Source organism: Phacochoerus africanus, chromosome 2, assembly GCF_016906955.1.
Source record: "Phacochoerus africanus isolate WHEZ1 chromosome 2, ROS_Pafr_v1, whole genome shotgun sequence".
NCBI classification, from domain to species: Eukaryota; Metazoa; Chordata; class Mammalia; order Artiodactyla; family Suidae; genus Phacochoerus; species Phacochoerus africanus.
Window position 1 is genome coordinate 25,576,288 of NC_062545.1, and position 23,483 is coordinate 25,599,770.

Sequence of the window (23,483 nt, forward strand, 5' to 3'; positions counted from 1 at the left end):
TCAATCAAGAAAAATAACCAATTATTTATTATTCTAAAACTTTCAAGTCCCAAGCCCTACTTTCTTTCATGGAAATAACTTTTTTTTAGAGCATAATTTTTGAGCTTCCTGAAGTGCACAAATATCAAGATGGGCCTGAAAACTTATGCATGGGTTGTGCTGCACTAAAATACATGTGACTTCTTGATGTTCTATTCTCATACATGGCAAGATTTATTAACAAGCAGAGCATGAGTACTTTTAAAAGGATATTTATAAGCACTGCGACTTTAAGTGTAAGATTTGATCATATATGATCTTATTCATCAAACCTTAGCATATTAACTTTTTTAGAGGTCTAATTGGAGCCGAATCCTTAACCCACTGAGCGGGAGATCGAACCCGCAACCTCATGGTTCCCAGTCGGGAACTCCTTAGCATATTAACTTAAGAGTTTTGTATTCTAACCACGACCTGCATTCGCAGTAGTCTTTGTACTTCTCCTTCATTACGTCCCCACCCCCATCCTGCTCCCCACCTTTCAGGCTCCCCAGTAGGAAGAGGGTGAATACTAGCAGGAGCCAGTTCGGAATCCTACGAAAATCAGTGCTTTGTTTCTATCTCAAATGAGTGCTGTGCAGGAGATAAGAGTTTACTGGCCACTGCCCAATTCGAACCTGACCCCAGACAGGGATAGTTTTGTTTTTCCCAAGCGCCACTTCAGGGCTCAGGTTTTCCAAGGTCACCGAGGAGATGCCCGGCGAGGGCGCTGCTGAGGGTCTTCCCCAGGCCGCACGGGGAACTAAAGCGCCCAGTCGCTGGGCCCCGACGGCCCCAAGCAACAGCTGTGTGGCCCAGAAGTCAAGAGCTTTACCTCTGGGAAGCGGCGGAGAGACACGGCTCCAGGCACAGCCTCCTCGTGGGACTGCGTTGAGCCTTTAAAGCAGAACCCAGGCTGCAGCTCGGGGAGGGGGCGGGGGCCGCAGCGCGCCGTCTCTATGGACACCGGACAACACAGCCCGGCCCTGCGCAGCCGGCGGGCAGCACCCACGCCTGGGCCTGAGGTGCGGGAGGGATGCTTGGCGACTCCACCTTCCCGGCTGGAGGCCCCAGAAGTCCGGCGGACCACGCCCCCCTCTCGAGGGTTGCACCAGTTTCTAGCTTGGCCCGCGTTTACGCTCCTTTATCACCCTCCACGGAGTCTCCCAAAGGATCCGGCGCCTCATTGGGAGCCCAATAAGACCTAGAAGACGCGGAACTGAGGGGCCAGACCCCAAGAAGAGACGGGGATCCTGAAGCCAATGTTTGGTTGGTCTCAAAGAAAGCCAGCAGTTTTAAGGACTGTGTGATGGGAAAGATGGGTTTCCTCAGCAGATCTTCAGAGTATTTTAATACTTATTACTGCCAATTTTCACATTACACAGGATGTACCAAAACCAAAACAGTCCTTCTTAGTTTCTAATGGTTCTGGTCAAAATACCTTTTAAGTATTTATTGTGAACCTTGTAAGTTTTTTTCTTTTAAAAAGAGGAATAGTTACTGCCAAGGAAGGATGTTCACAACAGGAAAAGCAGGTTAGGAAACCATATGGATAGTACTACCTAATTTTTGTAAATAAACATCTAAGAAGTCTAGAAGTATGTAAACAGATGTTTAAAATGATTTGCTCTGGTAGTATCCTTTTTAAAAAAAAAAAAAATTATTTTTTAGGCCTCACCCAGGGCATATGGAGGTTCCCAGGCTAGGGGTCAAATCAGAGCTGCAGCTGTGGGCCTACACCACAGCAATGCCAGATCCAAGCGGTGTCTGCGACCTACCCCATGGCTCACAGCAATGCCGGATCCTTAACCCACTGATCCAGGCCAGTGATTAAACCCCACATGGAAGTTCCCAGGCCAGGGATTGAACCCCACCTGCTTGTAGTCGGATTCATAACCCAGTGCACCATGACGGGAACTCTGGTAGTACTTTTTAAAAGTCATCTGTAATTAAAATTTTTCTATAATAAATATGCAACATCTATATAATATTTTATTCTAATAAGGCTTTATTCTAATCTAAGCACCTCATTTTTTCTTCTGTTGTCTTTAACACATGTTTAAGTAGTGTGAAAGGATACTAATTAGATACACTAAAAACTTGTTACCTAGGACCCACATGGGGTTCTTGACACAAAGGACAAAGGAACCAACTGAATAAACAAGGCCAATCTGCTGCCCTGTCGCTAATCCATGGGGAAACAGCTTTTGCTGTACTCTGTCTCAGGACCGAAGAAAAATGTATCAAGTGGCAAACTTACCTTTTGCTCTAGAAGGCTTTTTTTTTTTTTTTTTTTTTTTCAGGAATCCCTATTCGCTCAACCTAAGAGAAAAGTTTTGAAGGTTGCATTTAATGTTCTGGTGATTTTCATTTTTAAAAGGGGTATTAAAAAGACTGATTAGATAAACTAATCAAACTTCTTTGAATACAGAATGCCAAAAATTACCGAAATTGAGATTTTAAAAAATAGTGTTCAATGGGTCCCCATCGTTCATCTCCAATTGGGTGCTTATTTCTGTGGCCTGGAAATAAGGAGGAAGAAGTATGGGCCTATTCTACAAAGGTGAACGCAATTGAGCTACAATGGATAAACAAAAGGTGGTCTATCCATACAGTGGAATGTAATTTGGCCGGGAAAAAAAGTCTGATACATGGATGAACCCTGAAACCTTGAAAACATTATACTAAGAAGCCAGTCACAGAAGACCATGTATTATATGATTCCATTGGTAGAAAATGTCCAGAATAGGCAAATCCATAGAAACAAGAAGTAGCTTATTGTTGCCAAGGGCTGAAGGGTTTGGGAGATAGGGAGTGGCAGCTGATGAGTTTCTTTCTAAGGTGATGAAAACATTCCAGAATTAAATCATGGTGATGGATGCACAACTCTGAATCTACATCACTGAATTGAATGCTTTAAAAAGGGTGAATTTTATGGCATATGAATTATTTCAATAAAGCCGTTTAAAAGCTAATGTTAATAAACTGTTTGCTGAACATTAGCTCATGTCAGCCAAGCACCATATGTGTACTTTTAAACGTCCTCCTCATAACCACCAGTACAAGTTGGTTATTAACCTTTTCCCAACTGAAAAACAAAAATTACAACAGAAGTGAATAAACACACATGAACCCAAAGCTAAGGAGCAGCGTGGGGGTTCATATCAAGGTCTAAGTAAGATCAAAGCCCATGCCTGGGAGCTCCCGTTGTGGCTTAGCTGACACAGTGTCTGTGAGGATGCAGGTCTGATCCCTGGCCTCCTTCAGTGGGTAAAGGATCTGGTGTGGCTGTGGCTGTGGCCTACAGCTGCAGCTCCAATTTGATCCCTAGCCCGGGAACTTACATATAACAGTTGTGCGGGCCTAAAAAGAAGAAGGAAAAAAAAAAAAAAAAAGCCCATGCTCTTTTCATTACAATATTTAACGTGTACAAGGTGCATGATTGCAAGAACCTCCAATTTTCTAAACACAGTTTACCTTTGAGGACTGAACCCTTGTATTCCCAGATTTAAGGTTATAGGTTACTCCAAAACAGACAAAGAGATGAATTTAAAACAATCACTTTATTAAAAATAGCAAATTTCGCAAATAATCATTAAACATTTTATTGTCACTGGCCATTGGAAAACACGCCAGGCGTGTCTATTGATTGTCTACTGTAAACTGAAGCTGGGCTGCCACGAAAAGCCTGTGCACCATCAACTTGGGACCAACAGTGGAATAAGTTTGGTGAGCTCAGGAAGGATAGATCCTTCAGCCCTATCGACAACATTTAGCACAACACATTTCAAGTATAACCCCATAAGGCAACAATATAAAGCATAGCAGCAAAAGCTCTGTATCACATTTCCTGATTAAGCCTTCAACAAGGCCTAGGCCTCCAGTTACGGTGAATTATGGCACGTTAACTAAAAGCAGCATGTGAAAGCAATCACTGCACTTGCACTTTGATTACTTTAATTCCTATTGTGGAAGATGATTCTGCTACTGGATTCAGCTGGAAAAGTAAAGGATGCTGCTTTTCTTCAAACCACGAGAAAGCAAGTGCACTTCATTTTAGCTGGTAGAAGTGTTTGGAACATCTTGAGCATCTGCCAAATGTAGTTTCTGTCTGAATTCATCAGTTAAGAAGATTTTCATTCTCTAATGGGTACTCCTTTTACATTCCTAGAAATTACATTCAAGAGCTAAAAGACAGATTTAAAAAAAAAAAAAAAGGAAATATGTTTAAAGGGAAAGTGCCTACGCTGCTACCGAGAAACTTGGATGCAGTAAGGCAAACTTTAATGTAGTGAAGTAATTTACTATGTCTAGAATTTGAAGACTTAAAAAAAAATCACTGAATCAAGACTATGTTCCAGGTTCTAAGAGCGCACAGAATTATTTTTATGCAGCAAGAATCATTTGCATGGTATGAAGCTGATTAGAGGCAATATGAAAGCTTGGTGGATTAAAAAATTCATTTGAGAAAACACCAATTTACCATCCCTGGGAAGATAATTTCCTTGTAAAAGTTCAAAGGAATAAAAGGAAATCACCAGAGCTCTAAAATCTTTCCTATAATCCTCTGCATTATCCTTCAAGAAGACTGGAAATAGGATGGAGTTCTTGCATATTTTATTCTCTTCCTGTCTAACAAATGCCTTTTATTTTCCTCTTTCATCTATATGATCCAGTTACCACCTATTTTTCAAGACTCAAGTCAAACAATGATTTGGATATATTGAGGACAACTAAATGCTAGAAATACATGTATGGCCGAGGTTTGCAAAAATGTACAGACATGAGCTCTGCCATCAAAGATATTCTTGTTCAGTTGGAAGGCTGAGACTTAACACATATAAAAACAACAGATAATGAAATAAGGCAAAATGCTAGTCTGAGGTACAAGCAAAATGCTCCATGGAAGTAGCCAGCTTGATAAGGAGAAGGAGGCCAGAGCAACTCTAGGTAGAAAGTACAACATGAACAAGGGCCTTAAGGTGAGCATGAACTTGGGCATCCAGACTGCTTTTAGACATCCAGAGAGCCAACTTGGTAGGAATGAAAAATAAAACAGGATTAAAAAGTCTGACATGGTAAAAAAACAAACAAAAAAAAAACAAAAAAAAACTTAGTAAGAAACAGGAACGGCAAGGAGTTCCCATCGTGGCTCAGAGGAAATGAATCTGACTAGCATCCATGAGGATGCACTTTGCCTGGCCTCACTCAGTGGGTTAAGGATCCTGTGTTGCTGTGAGCTGTGGTATAGGTCGCAGATGTGGCTTGGATCTAGTGTTGCTGTGGTGTAGGCCTCCATATGCCACAGGTGAGGTCTTAAAAAGGCAAAAAAAAAAAAAAAAAACAGGAATGGCAAAATCAAAGTCATGTTTTAGGAAGAGTAATTTAGTGGCAATGTCTAAAGTCTATAGCAGTACTGTCCAACAGAAATATAATGTAAGGTCCAGATATCATTTTAAAATAGGTTTTATTTATACTAATTGGGAAATTATCATTTCAACATGTAATCATTATAAAAATATTAAGATACTTTGCATTCTTTTCATTCTAAATCTCTGAGATCAGGTTGCACAATATACTTATAGCCCATTTCAATCCATATTAGTCAGTAGCGACTTGGCTAGTGGCTGCCATATTGAACAGTGCAGCTCTAAATTTTCTAGAGAACAGAAATTTGAAAGATTATGGAATCAGTGATGAGGGTAGAGAATATAGGAAGAATACAAAACAGAACTGATAATGCCTGACAACCGATTGTAATTATTAAATGGCAAATAATTTCATGTCCCTGTCCACGCTAAATGGCAGACAGTGCCATGACTGATTAGCAATGGCTGCCATAGTAACAGAAGGGATTTTAAAATAATCTTGATGATTAAAATAACAGAGGCACTGAGGGCAGAAAGGAAAATCAGAAGGGGAAAGTATGAGCATAGAGAGAACATTTTTTTTCCCTTGCTTTTTAGGACTGCACCCGTGGCATATGGAGGTTCCCAGGCTAGGGTTGAATGGGAGCTACAGCTGCCGGCCTATGCCACAGCCACAGCAGCACCAGATCCGAGCCACGTCTGAGACCTACACCACAGCTCATAGCAACGCCGGATCCCCAACCCACTAAGCAAGGCCAGAGATGGAACCCCAAACCTCATGGTTCCTAGTCAGATTCGTTTCCGCTGAGCCACGACGGGAACTCCAGAGAGAACATTTATTACAGATGAGAAAACTAGAGTTGCCAGACTTTGCTCCAGGTTACACAGCTGCTTACTAAGATTTGAAAAAAATGCAATCCAAAGGCCATGTTCCTGTATTCCACCACCGTACGCTCTTTAACTGTGGGGGCTGAATTGAGGAAAGTGTGAAACAAATAAGTCCAAATGTTTAACAAGAACTCAGCTAAGAGGATAGGGATTACATAAGTGTCATAAGCAGAATAGAAAGTATAGAATATAAACTTAAAATGAATACAGAGGAAAGAACCAGGAACTACACCTTAAAAAAGCCCCCTCATTAACTCATATCTTACCCCCATAGTAAAGTCTCTCTTGGCAATGACATTCTCTATTAATATCTCCCTACCATTTATGTGGTTCTCAAAACTGTATTTTCTCAGTAGAGCTGTGAGTATAATACCACTTACTTTCAAGGGTAGGACCAAATGAGATAATGTATGTCAAATCCTTCATACGATGCTGGGCAAACAGCAGGTATTTGAAAAGGTTAACTATTAATTACTATTACCGGATTTGTATATAGCTTCCTATTTTTCACTGTTGTTACTATACTGTTCAACAGTTAATAACAGTATATATTATAGCAATAATAGTAATTTTTATATGCTACATGGTTGGGGAATTTTCATATATACTAGTATATATATATGAAAATTTCATGCAGCAATTAACCTAGATTACAGAGGACACACTGAGCTTTTAAACAATCCGTGTATGGTTACATTAAAATGTAGAACCAGGAGTTCCCGTCGTGGCGCAGTGGTTAACGAATCCGACTAGGAACCATGAGGTTGCGGGTTCGGTCCCTGCCCTTGCTCAGTGGGTTAAGGATCCAGCGTTGCCGTGAGCTGCGGTGTAGGTTGCAGACACGGCTCGGATCCTGTGTTGCTGTGGCTCTGGCGTAGGCTGGTAGCTACAGCTCCGATTGGACCCCTAGCCTGGGAACCTCCATATGCCGCGGGAGCGGCCCAAGAAATAGCAAAAAGACAAAAATAATAAATAAATAAATAAATAAATAAATAAATAAATAAAAATGTAGAACCAAATTTTAAAAATCAAATCTCTTGACTCTATAACCCGTATTCTTTTTACTACCTCATTATTTGGTTCAAAGAGCTGTCTTACCTCTCATAGATGTCTTACCTCTCATACCTGTCTTACTTGTAGTTTATAGGCAAGATTTCTTACTGTCCTTAGACATCTCACATTGTGCCTATTGCTATGTTCAAAAATACATTTTGAAAAGTTCCTGAAATAATTGCTCTAAATCGAAATGTCAAAATCTGAATATTTAATCTGTGCCTTGGTGATCTCCTTTAAGCTAATCCTATAAAACACATACATCTAAAATACTGTATATTGGAGTTCCCGTCGTGGCGCAGTGGCTAACGAATCTAACTAGGAACCATGAGGTTGCAGGTCCCTGGCCTTGCTCAGTGGGTTAAGGATCTGGCGTTGCCGTGAGCTGTGGTGTAAGCCGAAGATGCGGCTCGGATCCCAAGTTGCTGTGGCCGTGGCATAGGCCGGCAGCTACAGCTCCGACTCGACCCCTAGCCTGGGAACCTCCATGTGCTGAGGGAGCGGCCCTAGAAAGGGCAAAAAGACAAAATAGATAAATAAATAAAATAAAATACTGTATATAATAATATTAAATTTAATATAGCACATTATTTCTGCTATCCAACTTCCATTTAGCTTAAGAATCTAAGATTTGAAATAATGTATATGGAAACTAGCTTAATCCTTAATTCACTTGGTTAAAACTTTTTAAAAAATTTGTCTTAAAATTTCAAAAACAATACAAAACAAAACACACACACACAAAAATCAGCATACAACTAGGAAATTCCATTTAGAAACCAAAGGGAAAAAAAAGATGGCTCCAGTAAATAGATTTCTTCACCTGATTGGGACTATTCACCAAAAATTATAATCTGTAAACTTTTCATGTTGATGTTAAGCAAAGGATACATCGAAGAATTCAATTCTTCTAGCTGTAACACAAAGAAATAAATTTATTTTTATAAGATAAATATCAGAAGTAATTGTTATCCATGCAGTATTAAATAAATGATTTCTCATTTAAGCTTCCTTAAATGAAAAAGCAAAATATTGGAGGGTCCCGTCGTGGCTCAGTGGAAACAATCTGACTGGTATCCATGAGGACACAGGTTCAATCCCTGGCCTTGCTCAATAGGTTACGGATCCCGTATTGCTGTGAGCTGTGGTATAGGTCGCAACGCGGCTCGGATCTGGCACTGCTGTGGCTGTGGCGTAGGCCAGTGGTTGCAGCTCCAATTTGATCCCTAGCCTGGGAACCTGCATATGCCACAAGTGTGGCCCTAAAAAAACCAAAAAATAAAAGGCAAAATATTACAGAAAAACCTTTCTAAAAATTTCCAGACAAGGGAGATTCACTTATACAAAAATAATGCTTAATTATAGTCATCTCTAATAGTTTTTAAAAGAAAAAAGCTGCCATTTTAATGACTGAAATATTTAAAAACATTATGAATTACAAAAAGATTTCACATGATACTCAGTTTTAGTATGAGGTAAAATTAACCACCCTACTTTACAAAGAGGAAAACCTGAGTTACATCAAAACTAAACTGCCCCAAATTATACAACTCTATGTAGACCCTGGACTAAACAAGGGCTTTCTGGTTTCAAATTCAGTTTTCAGCACACACTGCAATCATGAAAGTGTAGGTTTGAAATTGTAAAAGTACAGGCATACAATTTCTCTCACATTTACTTATTCAAAAGTTAGAGAAAAGCAACAGAAATTAACCATTTCTGCTGCTGGTGACTATGAAATCTGAAACTAAAGCATGTTGAATTCAACTTTTTTATTTTTGTTCCAAAAAAAGATTTAAAAAGGCAAATTTGGGAGTTCCCATTGTGGTGCAGCAGAAATGAATCCAACTAGGAACCATGAGGTTGCAGGTTCAATCCCTGGCCTTGCTCAGTGGATTAAGGATCTGGCGTTGCTGTGAGCTGTGGTGCAGGTCACAGACACGGCTCGGATCTGGCGCTGCTGTGTCTGTGGCATAGGCCAGCAGCTATAGCTGCGATTAGACCCCTAGCCTGGGAACCTCCATGTGCCATGAATATAGCCCTAAAAAGCAAATAAAATAAAATACAATAAAGAGGCAAACTTAATGAACACTTTTTCAGTATAAGGATTATATATGATCTTATGGGTTGAACTGTGTCCTCCTAAATTCATAAATTTTAGTCCTAACCCCTAATACTTCAGCATGTGACTATATTTGGAGATAGGTTCTGAGAAGAAGGAATTACGTTAAAGTGAAATCATCAGGATGGACCCTAATCCAATATGATTAGTGTCCTGACAAAAGAGGACATGTGGGCATAGGCACCCACACACGGAATACGATGTGAACACGAAGATGGCCAAGGACCCAACCCTGCTGACACCCTGATTTCCAGCTCTCAGCCTCCAGAACTGTGAGAAGATAAATTTCTGTTGCTTGAGCCACCCAGTGTGTGGTACTTTGTTATGGCCACCCTAGCAAGTAAATACACATGGTAACCTACTAAATTACCATCAATACCAAACACGGTATAAGTAACTACCATCGGCCAAATAATGCAAAATGTATTAATCATGCCAGGGTCTTCTGACATACTGTCTTCTATATTTTAATATTTTATCAATGTACAGAAGCAAATATTTTAGTTTTAGATTTACCAGTATCTCAGAAAATATGCTAAATGTAAATACAATTTCCTCTGAACATATGTCTTCTAAGAAAAGAACATGGATGGAACTTGAAAACATTACACTAAGTGAGTGAATCCAGAAGTAAAAAGCCAGATACTTTATGATTCCATTTCTGTGAAATGTCCAGAATGGACAAATCTATAGATTGGTGGTTGCTAGGGGATGGGAGAGGGGAGAACCAAGAGGACCAGGGTTTCTTTGCGGAGTGATGAAACGTGTGGAGATTAGACAGTGGTGATATCTGCACAACATTGTGAATATACTAAAAATCACTAAATTGTAATACTTTAAAGTGGTTACAATGGTGAATTTTATCTCAATAAAAATTTCTATCGAGAAAAAAGTAAGAAAGAGGACTGTACTCACATCAGACAGAAGCCTATCGAGATTGGAGTCACTGGCTGCTTTTCTCTTATCCTCAGGAAGTTCCTCTAACTCTCCATAGAGCTCCAAATTCAAGCGAGCTAATTTCTCTTGCATTCCCCGAACATGTTCCATCTGTTCAATGGAACATTCATTTCCTGGGGGAACATTCCAGAACATCAATAGAGATTAGGATAGGCCAAACTGACTGTCTTGAGGAAAAACTTCTAAATTCTAGGTGCTTAAAAGAAATTAGTTTTCTTTCTTTTGTAAATTACATTGCTAATGACTGTATATTTTCTACATAAAATTATATATCAACTTTCTGGCCAGGGAAAAGATGACAAACCAAAAAAAAAAAAAAAGATCATGGGTATTAAAAAATCACATAGAAAAAACTGTTGAAATAAAATCACCCCTTAGGTGGTAAAAAAAAATTCAATAGTAATGTCATATATAGAAGTGTTAACATTATTTGCATACCAGTTGAAAACTTCCATTAGAATTGAGTAACCCAGAGTTCCCGTCGTGGCTCAGTGGAAATGAATCCAACTAGGAACCTTGAGGTTGCAGGTTCGATCCCTGGCCTCGCTCAGTGGGTTAAGGATCTGGCGTTGCCTATGAGCTGTGGTGTGATTTGCAGATGTGGCTCGGATCTGGTGCTTCTGTGGCTCTGGCATAGGCCAGTGCTACAGCTCTGATTCGACCCCTAGCCTGGGACCCTCCATATGCCAGGAGTGTGGCCCCTAAAAAGAAAAAAGAAAAAAAAAAAAGAATTGAGTAACCCAACATTTTATAATAATTCAAATGAAATTAAGAGTTCCTATAAGAATTTCAACCATGAATCATTTTACCAACCATGTATTCCTTCTCTTGCAAACGTAAACAAAAATATTTATAAAGCATGAAGAATGTAATGAAACATGAGAAACACAACATATACATAGTAGTGGAAGACAATTTATTGTTAAAGGATAGGTCATTACTTATTGACTAAATATTACATCACTTATTGACTAGAGTCCTCTGAGGGAGCATTATCTGCCCAGAGTAACTAATATATATATATATAGATAGATAGATAATATATACTTTCCTTCAGTTTAAGTACAGCCTCTACCAACTCTTAATATTATCATTTATTTTCTAAAAAGCTGATTTTCTCAAGGTATAATATATTTCAGCTAAAGTACATAGCTTGAAGCAATATGAAACTGTACTGTATCTCCTCTCACCAGCTTCATAAACTATGTTACATTAAGAACTACTAATAATTTTGGGAGTTCCTGTCGTGGCGCAGTGGTTAACGAATCCAACTAGGAACCATGAGGTTGCGTGTTCAGTCCCTGCCCTTGCTCAGTGGGTTAACGATCCGGCGTTGCTGTGAGCTGTGGTGTAGGTCGCAGATGAGGCTGGGATCCCGCATTGCTGTGGCTCTGGCGTAGGCCAGTGGCTACAGCTCCGATTGGACCCCTAGCCTGGGAACCTCCATATGACGCAGGAGCGGCCCAAGAAATAGCAAAAAGACAAAAAAAAAAAGAACTACTAATAATTTTGAAGCTAGCAACAGCTCTTTCAAAATCATCCTTTCTTCAAAGTAAAATATCTCACTTCCTCTATTTTAATGTTTTTCAACAATTAGTAACCTGGGAGTTCAAGTGGAAGAATAACACGAGATATGTACGCGCGCGCACACACACACATAAAGACATATTCAGAGAGGGAAAACAATATGGAGTAAAAATATAGAGGTAGACATCATAAAGGAAAAGAGAAGAGATTCAGGGGATAGGTCAAGGTCACCTAACATGAGAACAACAGAATCTCCAAAAGGATAAAAAGGAACAGATGGAGGAGAAATAAATGACCAAAGGAAGAAATGTACCCTGAGACGAAAGATGAGTTAGCAGATGTGACGGGCTCACTGATTCCCAGCAGGGGTGATACAGTCATAAGCATATTCTGGCTAATGCTTAAAACTTTAAGAATAAAGAAAAAAAATCTTTTAAGACTGAAAAAAATTACTTCATAAGAAAGAATCCAACTGGCAATCAACTTCTCATCTGCAATGCTTATGAAGAGCAAACCATCAAATAACAGAGACTTTGATCCTAGAATATAAAGTCACTTAAGAGTTAGGGCAGGAAGGGTGTTAGGGAGAAACTGAAAAAGTAAAAGTGATCCAAGGATTATATCTCAAGGGTGAGAAAGGAGGAGGGGGAAAGTGAAGTTATTCTAAAGATCACCTTACGGGGATGGGGTAAAGCAAGGAGGAAGGGATATCATAAAATATCTTTGTGGGAATTCCCTTGTGACACAGCAGGTTAAAGATATGGTGTTGTCACTGCTGTGGCTCTAGTCGCTGCTGTAGCTCAGGTTCAATCCTTGGCCCAGGAACTTCCACATCTACGGCCAAAAAAAGAGAGAAAGAAACCTTTTGAAATAAATACATTTTCATTTTTTTTATTTTATTTTATTTTTCTTTTTAGGGCCACACCTACAGCATATGGAGGTTCCCAGACTAGGGGGTGAATCGGAGCTGTAGCCTGCGCCACAGCCACAGCAAAGCCAAATCCGAGCCTCAACTGCAACCTACACCACAGCTCACAGCAATGCTGGATCCTTAATCCACTGAGCAGGCCAGGGATCGAACCTATGTCCTCAGGGATACTAGTCAGATTCGTTTCTGCTGAGCCACAATGGGAACTCCAAATATGTGTTTTTAAATGTCTTCTTTTCAAATAATAGTATAACCATGACTAGAAACCCAGAAACTATTAAAAAAAAGAATATTTGAATATTCAAAAATTAAAAATTTTTAGCAACTAAATGTCCATCAATAGAGGATCAGATGCAGAAGATGTGGTACAACTATACAATGAAACATTACTCAGCTGCAAAAAAAGAATGAAATAATGTCATTTTCAGCAACATGGATGGGCCTAGAGATTATCATATTAAGTGAAGTAAGTCTGACAAACACAAATATCATATGAGGATGTAACTAGAGACTCTCCTACCGAGTGAAGTAAGTCAGAAAGAGAAAGGCAAATACCATATGATATCACTTATATCTGGAATCTAGTATATAACACAAATGAAACTTTCCACAGAAAAGAAAATCATGGACTTGGAGAACAGACTTGTGGTTGCCAAGGGGGGAGAGGAAGGGAGTGGGATGGACTGGGAGTCTGGGGTTAATAGATGCAGACTGTTGCCTTTGGAATGGATGGGCAATGAGATCCTGCTGTATGGCCCTGGGAACAATGTCTAATCACTTCTGATGAATCTATACATGTATGTGTAACTGGGACAACATGCTGTACAGTAGAAAATAGAACACTGTAAACCAGCTATAATGAAAAAAAATTTAAAAAAAAAAGAATCCAAAAAAGCCCACCAAAAACAAATATCATATGAGATCACTAGTATGTGAAATCTAAAAAAAAAGTGATAGAAAATAACTTACAAAACAGAAACAGACTCAAAGATTCTGAAACCAAATTCATGGCTACCAAAGGGGAAATGATGTGCAGAAGGAATAAATTAGGGGTTTGGGATTGACACATACACATGACTACATACAAAATAGATAGGTAACAAGGACCTACTGTATAGCACAGGGAAATCCACTCAATATTGTGTAATAGCCTACATGGGAAAAGAATCTGAAAAAGAATGGATATATGTATAACTGATTTACTTTGCTGTACACCTGAAACTAACACAACTTTTTAAGTCAAGTATAGTCCAATAAAATTTATTTTTAAAAATTAAAAACTTTTACAAGGTTAAGTATAATCCACAGACACACTAAAAAATGGTAAAAAAAAAAAAAAGAAAAAAAAAATACAAAGTCCAGAGGGTTAGCACCTAAAAATACAAAATGGGCTCTTAGTAAATAAAAATGACAACAACAACAAAGGATAAAAAACCAAATAGAAAATTGAGTAAAGGTCTTGAAAAAGAGAAATCCAACTGCTCAACAAACATTCATGGATATTCAAAAATTCAACATTAATAAAAGAAATCTCACTTTCTATCAAAAGACAGGCAAAAAAAAAAAAAAGACTGGTAATACCTATTGCTGGTGGGCATTCAGGGAAAAGAGTTCTTTCATAAATTACTCATGAGGGAGTTCCTATTGTGGCTCAGCGGTAACAAAGTCAACTAGTATCAATGAGGATGTGGGTTTGATCCCTGGCTTCGCTCAGTGGGTTAAGGATCTGGCATTGCCATGAGCTTCAGTGCAGGTTGCAGATGTGGTTCAGAACTGGTGTTGCTGTGGCTGTGGTGTAGGCCGGCACCTGCAACTCAGATGCAACCCCTAACCTGGGAACTTCCACATGCTGCAGGTGCGGCCCTAAAATGACATAAATAAATAGATAGATAGACAGACAGACAAATAACTCAGGAAAACTAGACTTACGATAGCTTTTTTGAAAAGCCATCTGGATACTTTGATTGAAATTAAAATTACATATATGCATTGACCCAGGACTCCCACTCCTGGGAAGCCATCCCAAAGAAATAAAAACATCCACATAAGGATATATTAAAATGATGTTCACCACACCACTGAGTTTAGTTCCAAACTGGAGACAAAGTAAATGCCTTTCCACAGAGAAATGGCTGAATTTGTCTATTCATAACTTGGAGATTATTTAACTATTTAAAAAAAAGCATTGAAACTATACCAAGTGACAGAGTTTAGTCAGACATTGCTTAGTGAGAAAGCAAGACAATGACAAGTTACTATTTGTATAAAACAACAAAAACAAAAATATTTGTGTGTGTGTGTATGGTTAACTGGTTGAGTTAGGGGGAAGCAGAGGGAATAAAGGGGTAAGGGAAGGGATAGGAAAGCCTGGGAACTTCCATGTGCCACAGGTACTGCCCTCAAAAGCAAAAAAAAAAAAAAAAATTCTGTGACAAATGAAATCCAGGATGATTGTTTTATGCCTCCGGACTCTTTTTACTCTAATAAAAGAATATGACACTTTAGAAAGGAATTGCAAAATGTATGCAGAAAATAGGATGCAAACATCTTGAAAAGAAAAAAAGTAGAGAGAAACATCTATGGATTACCAAACGCTTGGAGTTTTCCAGAATGGAAGTCATTCAAAAGGCTGAGGAGCCCCCTCTCCATCTCCTGGACATCAGAGACATCAGTGAGAAAGGAGTGTTGGATCGGGGTTGACTGAGCGCCTTTGCCTTCTCCACCCTGAGGTCTGGCCTTTTCTTTCATCACTCTGTAAAAAAGGATGCAGTGAAAAATTAACTGCAGTTCTCCTGTGGTGCAGTGGGTTAAGGATCTGATTTCCATCCTTGCTATGGCCCAGCTTTGATCCCTGGCCCCGGGAACTTCTGCATGACACAGGCACAGCCAAAAACTTTAAAAAGAGAGAACTATAGTTTTTCAGGCTGTTCTAGATTAAGCAAAATTAGTGAATTAAATGGAATTTCCCTTAAAAACAAGATTATTAGAATAAAATCAATACTAAATAAAACCAGTAATCTCAAGCCAGAAACCAAAAGAACCCCTTTTCAATCTGATACTGTATTCAAAAGAAACCCTCAGAATTTGCGGTGTTTTTCATCTAGTCCTTACTAGAAGGTTCTTTTCCAAGTGTCTCTGGCTATGTCCCTTTGTCTCTCAGAGAGAGTGTGAGGTCATCAAGGCAGCAATCTTGTTTTTTGTGTAAACTCATGGCTACAGATGCTTATAGCATCTTCCTTAACCGATTCTCATGATAAGCTTGTAATTGGAAGTTTATTTAATCATAAATATCTAGAGGACTGAGATTATGAAATGCTTTTTCTCTAAAGATATTATCCTGCTTTTCAAATATCTAATACTATAAGATACATATATGCAGCAGTAAGACAACACATTTAAACTTGCCCCCCAGTTTCCTTTAAAGCTTAAGACAAATGATGTTCACCAAATATTAATAATGATTACTTCTAGATGTGGGATTTTAGTGCTCTTTTCTTTCTTCTTTGAACTCTTCCTGTGTTTAAATATTTACAATAAATACAAATAATTTCTACTAAAACAATGAGTTCACTCTTTTTAAAAATAAAACTACCAAAGCACAAACACTCAGCTTTTAAAAAACAACTATTATATCTCTTTTCCATATTTGGCTAGCTCATCAACTCTGTCTACAAGTTTTCTTGCTCTATGTATTTTTTTTTTTTTTTTTAAGGGCTGCAGGTATAGCATATGAAGTTTACAGGCTAGGGACGGAATCAGAGCTGCAGCTGCTGGCCTACACCACAGCCACAGCAATGCCAGATCTGAGTCTTGTCTGTGACCCACACCACATCCCTAGGCAATGCCGGATTCTTAACCCCCTGAGCGAGGCCAAGGATCAAACCGGCATCCTCATGGATGCTAGTCGGGTTCATTTCTGCTGAGCCACAACGGGAACTCCCCCAACTTTTTTTTTTCCCCTCTCTGGGTATTTTAATATGAGACAAAGTAGGGGCCTTAAAACCAATCATTCATTTTGCATTTTCTAATCTCTTACATTGTTATCTTCAAAAAAATTTTTTAAACCACATAATATGTGGCTCGATTGTTTTAAAAATCAAGCCAAGAGAAAAAAAAATGTTATAGGAATTAAAGAATTTAGTATGCATTTTAGTAGCATTTTGCTAAGATAAAGTGAAAGAAAAGAATTCACCTTTTTAACTTTGGTCGCTGTGAAGTTGACTGGGATGCAGGATTTGAAAACCCTGTGCTTTTACTAACTGGAATGGCATTTTTTTTGGCATTAACAACCTGAGTAGAGTGGGCACTAAAAGACTTAGGACTCCTCCTCTTCACTTTGCGCTCCTCCATTGTTTTAAGTTCCTTACTGCACCAAGGCCAGCTTCTTATGACCTAAGGAAAGACAGCAAAATCATACACATAGTTGCAATATGCCAAAATGAAGGAGGTTCGAAAGCCCATTTCATGGACTGAAAGAGGATCAAGATTTCAGAGGTCATTAGAGGAAGTTAGAATAAGGATCCCTTAAGTTGAATCTATAGGACTATATACACAGAAGCCCTAAGCAAAGCTGCCTGTTAGACAAAAACTTTTTTCACCATTTTCTTTATTCATTCATCCTACAAATATTTACTTTCTTCCACATGTCAGGAACAATTCTGGGCATTGGGACGATGGTACTGAACAAGACAAAGTCCCTGCCTTCAAAATACCTACATTATTATAGAAGGAGAACAACACATAATAAACACTAAACAAACCATCCACGTGATAGACCCAACCTGACTCAAGCTTTAGGTGGCCTTTAGGTCTCCCTTCTAAAGTATATTCTTTGAAAAACCAACTAGATTCAAACAGGTGCATAACTGACAGTGAATCTTCATTTTAACTAGGGACTAGAAAACTTATTTCAACTACTAAGCAGAAACAGTTTTCTGGCCAGAGATAATACTGATTCTAGTTCCTTGATCAAGTGAAGTTATGTAAAGTTAAACATGCTCCATGACTATTTTGAATTTACTTTCTCTACCTTTTTCCCAGGAAACATGAAACTATTATATGTGTTTTATTTTGCCAACATCAAAAAAGTTACACTATGAAGTTACTCTTGGCAGATATTTGTAAAGGCTTCTATTTATCCAGTACTGTCCCTTAATTTAACCAGCTTTATTTCTCTTACAGCCATCCATCTAAAAATATCCTTCCAGGAGTTCCCATCGTGGCTCAGTGGTTAAGGAATTTGACTAGGAACCGTGAGGTTGTGGGTTCCATCCCTGGCCTTGCTCAGTGGGTTAAGGATCCAGCGTTGTTGTGATCTGTGGTGTAGGTTGCAGACTCGGCTCAGATCCCGAGTTGCTGTGGCTCTGGCGTAGGCCTTTGGCTACAGCTCTGATTAGAGCCCTAGCCTGGGAACTTACATATGCAGTGGGAGCGGCCCTAGAAAAGGCAAAAAAAAAAATAATAATAATAACAATATCCTTCCACATTTCTTTTTTATTTATGCATAAATATTAAATTATATTTCTCCATGTATCATAAGATGAGAAATTTATATGGCTCTTCACCTTATCAGACTATAAAGTGCCTTAGGTACTTTAGACCTCTTATTGTATGTTGTGTTGAATTTAATCATGCTATGACCCTTGAAAAAGACTCAAATTCATTGATGTCACTCCTAAAGTAATTACTTGAGAATTTTAATGAAAACAGATTTTTCTGCCATTGCCTGGACTCAGTGCAACTAGCACTGTTATTTAAACCACTGGCTTAGGCTAACTCTAGACAATCAAAACTAGAGCTAGGATACTTCCAAAGAACCAAAGGTTGTAAAGGAAAGGCTCTATTGACCAGTCTATAATTTCAGATAACAAAAGTAAATCCGCTTAAATCCTGGCTAACAATTTTTCCTTTTAGAAGCATTTTTAGTAACAGAACAGACATTTTGGAGTTGTTTCAGCATGCAAAATAAATGTTAAAATAACTAAATAGAGAAGATGGGATATCCATTCTGCAGAAAGGCAAGGATCTGTATAAATTTATGATAGATATAAACACATTGGTCTTTAAATTTAATGATGCTTATACACAGTTGGTGATACAAAAAGAGAAGAAAAAAAAAACAGAAAGTAAAGCAATGCAAATAAACCATTCTAAACTAAGATGTTTTGAAGGGCCAGTGCTTGAAAATAATCCCCCCCCCCTTTTTTTTTCTTTTTTGGTAAGGTAACATTACTAGCACAAGAGCACCGAAATCCTTCTTGTATACCAAGCAACAAGGAACCTTTGAGAGAAGGCCTTCATAAACTGCTTGTAGTCTAACTCACACATTAGTTTGAGCCAGGAATTCACAGCCCCCAGGCAGGACCACCAGGAATCCCTCTGTACTTTACCTTATTTCCCTCCCCCAAGGAGCGGAGCTGAAACCACCCTTCGCCCCCTAGAATTCAGTAATGGCTAGAGTGGATCGGGGAAGGGGCTTACAGGTGGACACTGAGGGAATGGCTGTGCTTCCACTTCATACCTCAGGAAGAAGGGGATCGGGGTCCTCTTCCTCAGCTTGCAAAGACTCCGGGGCCTCCGAAGCCACCGGCGCAGCTGCAGCCGCCAATGCTACCGCCGCAGCTTGAGCTGGGGTCACATCCCGGACCTCGCGCCTCCACAGTGCGCTTTGTTTACGGAAGTGACATTGGGAGGCGGAGCCTCCGTGCCCTAGGCGAGAGCCTGGCCTTTTCCTGTTCCGCCAATGCCGCTCTCGTTTCCGCCCCTGGGACCGCATTGCTTCCCATGTACCGCCTTCAGCTGTACCTTTGGCGAGCTTGGAAAGGAGAACCCATAGCTCGGCTTTTATTTTGGGGTCTGTGGCCCACAAGAAGTGAGCGTGAGAGGCGGTGGTGGAGGCAAAAACCGGAAGTGAAGTACCCTTTCCGGAAGTTGCCCCATCCCCTCGGTGTGTATCAGCGTCCACGCACTACAATTCCCAGAGTGATGTTCGAGCAAGTTTGGAGGCGGAACCAGAGTGTCGCCATAGCAACTATCCCGGAGAGTTTCTGATACATCGCCGGCATTTGGCAAGGTAACTTACTTTTGTCTTGAAAGCCAGCGTGAAAAATTGATTCTGTTTAGCGATCCCGATGCAGAGCCCCTAAATGAAATTCTCTTACTGCTGCTATATAGCTACCGTTTAGGCGCTTCAAAGAAGTTATCTCACTACAATCTATAAGCTGGATGTGAGAAATACCCGTTTTAGAAGTGAGGATTCTGAAAGTCAGAACCGCTAATAAATCCAGGTCTCTCTGTCGCCAAGACACTTCACTACACGTACCGCCTCTGGAGAAGTAATTGACGTTTGAGAGAGATCGAACTTTCCTAACGGGGGGAGAATCCATGTATCATTCCCTAGTTTGGCTAGCCTTTCCTGTATCCGGGTTGCGGGTGGAAAGTTTTAGGTTCACTGACAGATTGAAGAGACTGGAGAGAACCACATACTTCCTCCTCATTTGCTAATGAGGAAACAGTATTAGAGGTTATATTAATGCCAGAGAGGCAGAGCAAAGACGAACGCAGTTGTCTTGGTTTCTAGTATATGTTCTTCTACTGCCACCCTTTCCATATTTTAAAATTCTGAAATGTTTTAAAAAGAAAAACAGAGTAAACATTCACTCACCCACTGTCCAGAATGAACGGATGTTACATTTTGTCATTTTATATCTTTAAATGAAAGAAATAGACCATTTGAATAAAGTAGGTGCCACCTATTTTCAATGCCACTCTCCTTCGGAGGGGCAACTCTGGTCTTATGTTTGAAATGCATTTTGCTAATCTAGGTTCGTATACTTTCATTATTACTAAGTATTTGTAAACAATATATAGAATGACTTTGAACTTTTGAAGTTTTATGCTATTATGTTTTGTGTATTGATCTACAACTTGCCTTCTCACCCAGTTCTATGTTTTTGAGATCTATGCACACTGATACAGATGGCTAGACTTCACTTGTCTCAACTATATAGTATTCTAATCAAATAGGCTTGCCACACATTATTTGAGAATTCCCATAGTGATGGATGTTTAGGTTGTTTCCCATTTTTCACCATTACAAACAATACTCTTGAGTGCAATCTTCTCAATATCTTTTCTCAGTATCTCTTAACTCATCTCTGAATTGTCTTACCTGGATAAGCAGAGCTTGCAAACTGGTGATTCACATGCTATTTAAATTTTTTTCAAATTAGTTGCTAACAATTGAAAGTGAAGAGATTAGGAGTTCCCATTGTAGCTCAGTGGGTTAAGGACCCAGTGTTGTTTCTTTGAGGATATGGGCTTGATCCCTGGCCTCGCTCAGTGGGGTAAGGATCCTGCATTGCCGCAAGCTGCGGCATGGGTCCCAGATACAGCTTGCGGTGGCTGTGGCATAGGTCTGAACCTGCAGCTCCAACTCGACCCCTAGCCTGGGAACTTCCATATGTTGCAGGTGCAGCCGTAAAAGTTAAAAGCAAAAAAGTGAAGAAATGAAAAATGGATGTCATCTCATCTATTTGGCATCCCAGTAACGGGAAGATCTGACTACTCTAGATCTTCCCTGTAGCCTGGCAGTAGTAGGTCAAGCTCAAGAGCGGCTGCCTCCTTCAGACCAGTTCAGGTGGTCTCCATTTTTCTCTAAGGCCCAATGCACTTAGCACCCATCTGAGCTCTGTGATATTTGCATTTGCAGTACCTGATATAATGTAGGGGTGCAAGAAGGTACCCTTCCAAATGTACATAGTTCATGTATTCAAAGTTCTGTCCTGAGTCCCTGTTTTGGCCAGACACTGACGTAAGGGTCAGGGGGCATCCATGAACAAGATGGACAAGAGCTCCACAGTCAGAGATCTTATATTCCTAATAAAGGAGGCAGATAGTAAATTAGTAGACATTATTATTGGTAGTTTCACTTGGTGATAAGTGCTCTGAAATAGGAGCTAAAGGTCGTAGGGAGTTATTGTAAGGGGTGAGGGTACTGAAGATGGAGTGCCAGGGAAGGCCCTCCTGAAGAGGCAACACTGGGGAAGTTGAGATATGAATGAAGAAGCCAGCCGTGGGATAATCTAGGGGAAGAGTGTTCTTTGACAAAGCACATGGCTAAACCATGGCCTTTAAGCACAAAAGAGCTTGGCATGTTTGAGGAAGCAAGGGGTCGATGTGGCTGGATTGTACTGACTTGGGGACAGAGTGACATGAGGTAGAGTCATAGAGGTACAATTTCGAATGTGATTGATTGATTGATTGATGTATTTATTTTCCTTTTTAGGGCCACACCTACAGCATATGGAGGTTCCCAGGCTAGGGGTCGAATCAGAGCTATAGCTGCTGGCTTACACCACAGACACAGCATCACAGCATCCGAGCTGCATCTACAACTTACACCATAGCTCACGGCAACGCCAGATCCTTAACCCACAGCAAGGACAGGGATCAAACCTGCAACCTCATGGAATGTGATTTATTTTATTTGAAATCTAGAATTGAAAGAAATTTTGTACTTTGAGACATTAGATTTTCCTTCATACTGCAAAAATTCTGCTTTGGGTTGTTAAATGCACTTTGTGTAAATCAATCAGATACTTTGCTCCTAAAGAGAGTATATATTTCCAGGATATGAGCTGTGATCAACAAGATCACTCCCCTCCTCCCCTATTAACATACTCTAGAGTATGTTTTGGAGAATATTTTTCTTATGGAAAATTTCAAACATATCCCAAAGAAGACAGAATAGTATAATGAATCCCATGTGCCCATCATCTAGCTATTCACTCATGGCCAATCTTGTTTAGTTTATGCCCCTTCTGCAATATTGTCCCCTCTTCAGTGATACATTGAAGCAAATCCCAGACCTCACTGAAACCATACTCTTTCAATATGGATCACTAAAAGACTTTTTAAAACTTTACCACAATATCACTATTATTCTTAAAACATCAGTAATTACTCAGTACCATTAAATATGCACTCAGTGTTCAAATTTCCATTAGAATTATAAGTGCCATGATTTTTTTTCATATTTTATTGAATCAGGAATGTTTTTGTGGAAGGCCCTCAGGTGGTGCATAGGTTTGAAAGTCACTGTTGTATATCCTCACTTATTGAATTAAAAGCATGAATTATCTGAGTCCTGTCATGACTCAGCTATAAGGAACCCGACTAGCATTCCATGAGGACAAGAGTTCGATCCCTGGCTTTGCTCAGTTGGTTAAGGATCTGGTGTTGCCATGAGCTTTGGTGTAGGTTGCAGATGCAGCTCAGGTCTGGCATTGCTGTGGCTGTGGCAAAGCCCGCAGCTGTAGCTCCGACTCAGCCCCTAGCCTGGGAACTTCCATGTGCCATGGTGCAGCCCTAAAAAGACAGCAAACAAACATGAATCATCTTTCGCCTTGAAGTTACACTCTAAAGGAAAAGGCTGGTATCACAACCCAAAGCAAATAGGTACTCTGAGTTCCTGGAAAAGAATCACCCACTTGTTGTCCCTTGTGTTTCTTCTAGGGAAGAGAATTTTAATTTTTGATTTTTAAACTTGGAAGTCTATCCATCATTTGCTAAGTGTTTCTCCATCTCTTTTTCCTTTCATACCAGAATACCTAGGCCAAGA

The 23,483-nt window shown here is 39.7% G+C and overlaps 2 protein-coding genes across 3 annotated transcripts in view; both read right to left on the reverse strand.

Moving 5' to 3' along the window:
- The window catches only part of ECT2L (epithelial cell transforming 2 like), a 75,945-nt gene extending 74,969 nt beyond the window's left edge, over positions 1-976 (reverse strand). Inside the window, 1 exon segment of the mRNA XM_047770094.1 lies at positions 854-976. The gene's annotated coding sequence lies outside the window, so the exon portion shown is untranslated.
- Positions 977-3,564: 2,588 nt separating this feature from the next.
- CCDC28A (coiled-coil domain containing 28A) lies at positions 3,565-19,766 on the reverse strand. Of its 2 annotated transcripts, none has more exons than XM_047770095.1 (6): positions 19,383-19,765; positions 17,055-17,254; positions 15,451-15,614; positions 10,366-10,520; positions 8,220-8,242; positions 3,565-4,129 (listed from the first exon to the last, which is right to left on the reverse strand). In XM_047770095.1, exons 1-6 carry the CDS (start codon positions 19,635-19,637, stop codon positions 4,075-4,077), a joined length of 852 nt encoding a protein of 283 aa, XP_047626051.1. In that variant the 5' UTR covers positions 19,638-19,765; the 3' UTR covers positions 3,565-4,074. The 2 variants fall into 2 exon arrangements, with proteins under 2 accessions (XP_047626051.1, XP_047626052.1); XM_047770096.1 differs by lacking the exon at positions 3,565-4,129 and adding an exon at positions 6,185-6,348 and having other exon boundaries at positions 19,383-19,766.
- Positions 19,767-23,483: the final 3,717 nt, after the last annotated feature.

Bases quoted from the DNA above. Each gene is read 5' to 3' on its own strand.
- CCDC28A (XM_047770095.1), bottom strand. From the start codon at position 19,637: ATGCGGTCCCAGGGGCGGAAACGAGAGCGGCATTGGCGGAACAGGAAA. The intron at 8,243-10,365 runs GTGAGTACAGTC...TTTGTGTTACAG, and splicing joins TCGATAGGCTTCTGTCTGAT to CTAGAAGAATTGAATTCTTC. The intron at 4,130-8,219 runs GTATCCTTTGCT...TGATGAATTCAG, and splicing joins GAAGAATTGAATTCTTCGAT to ACAGAAACTACATTTGGCAG.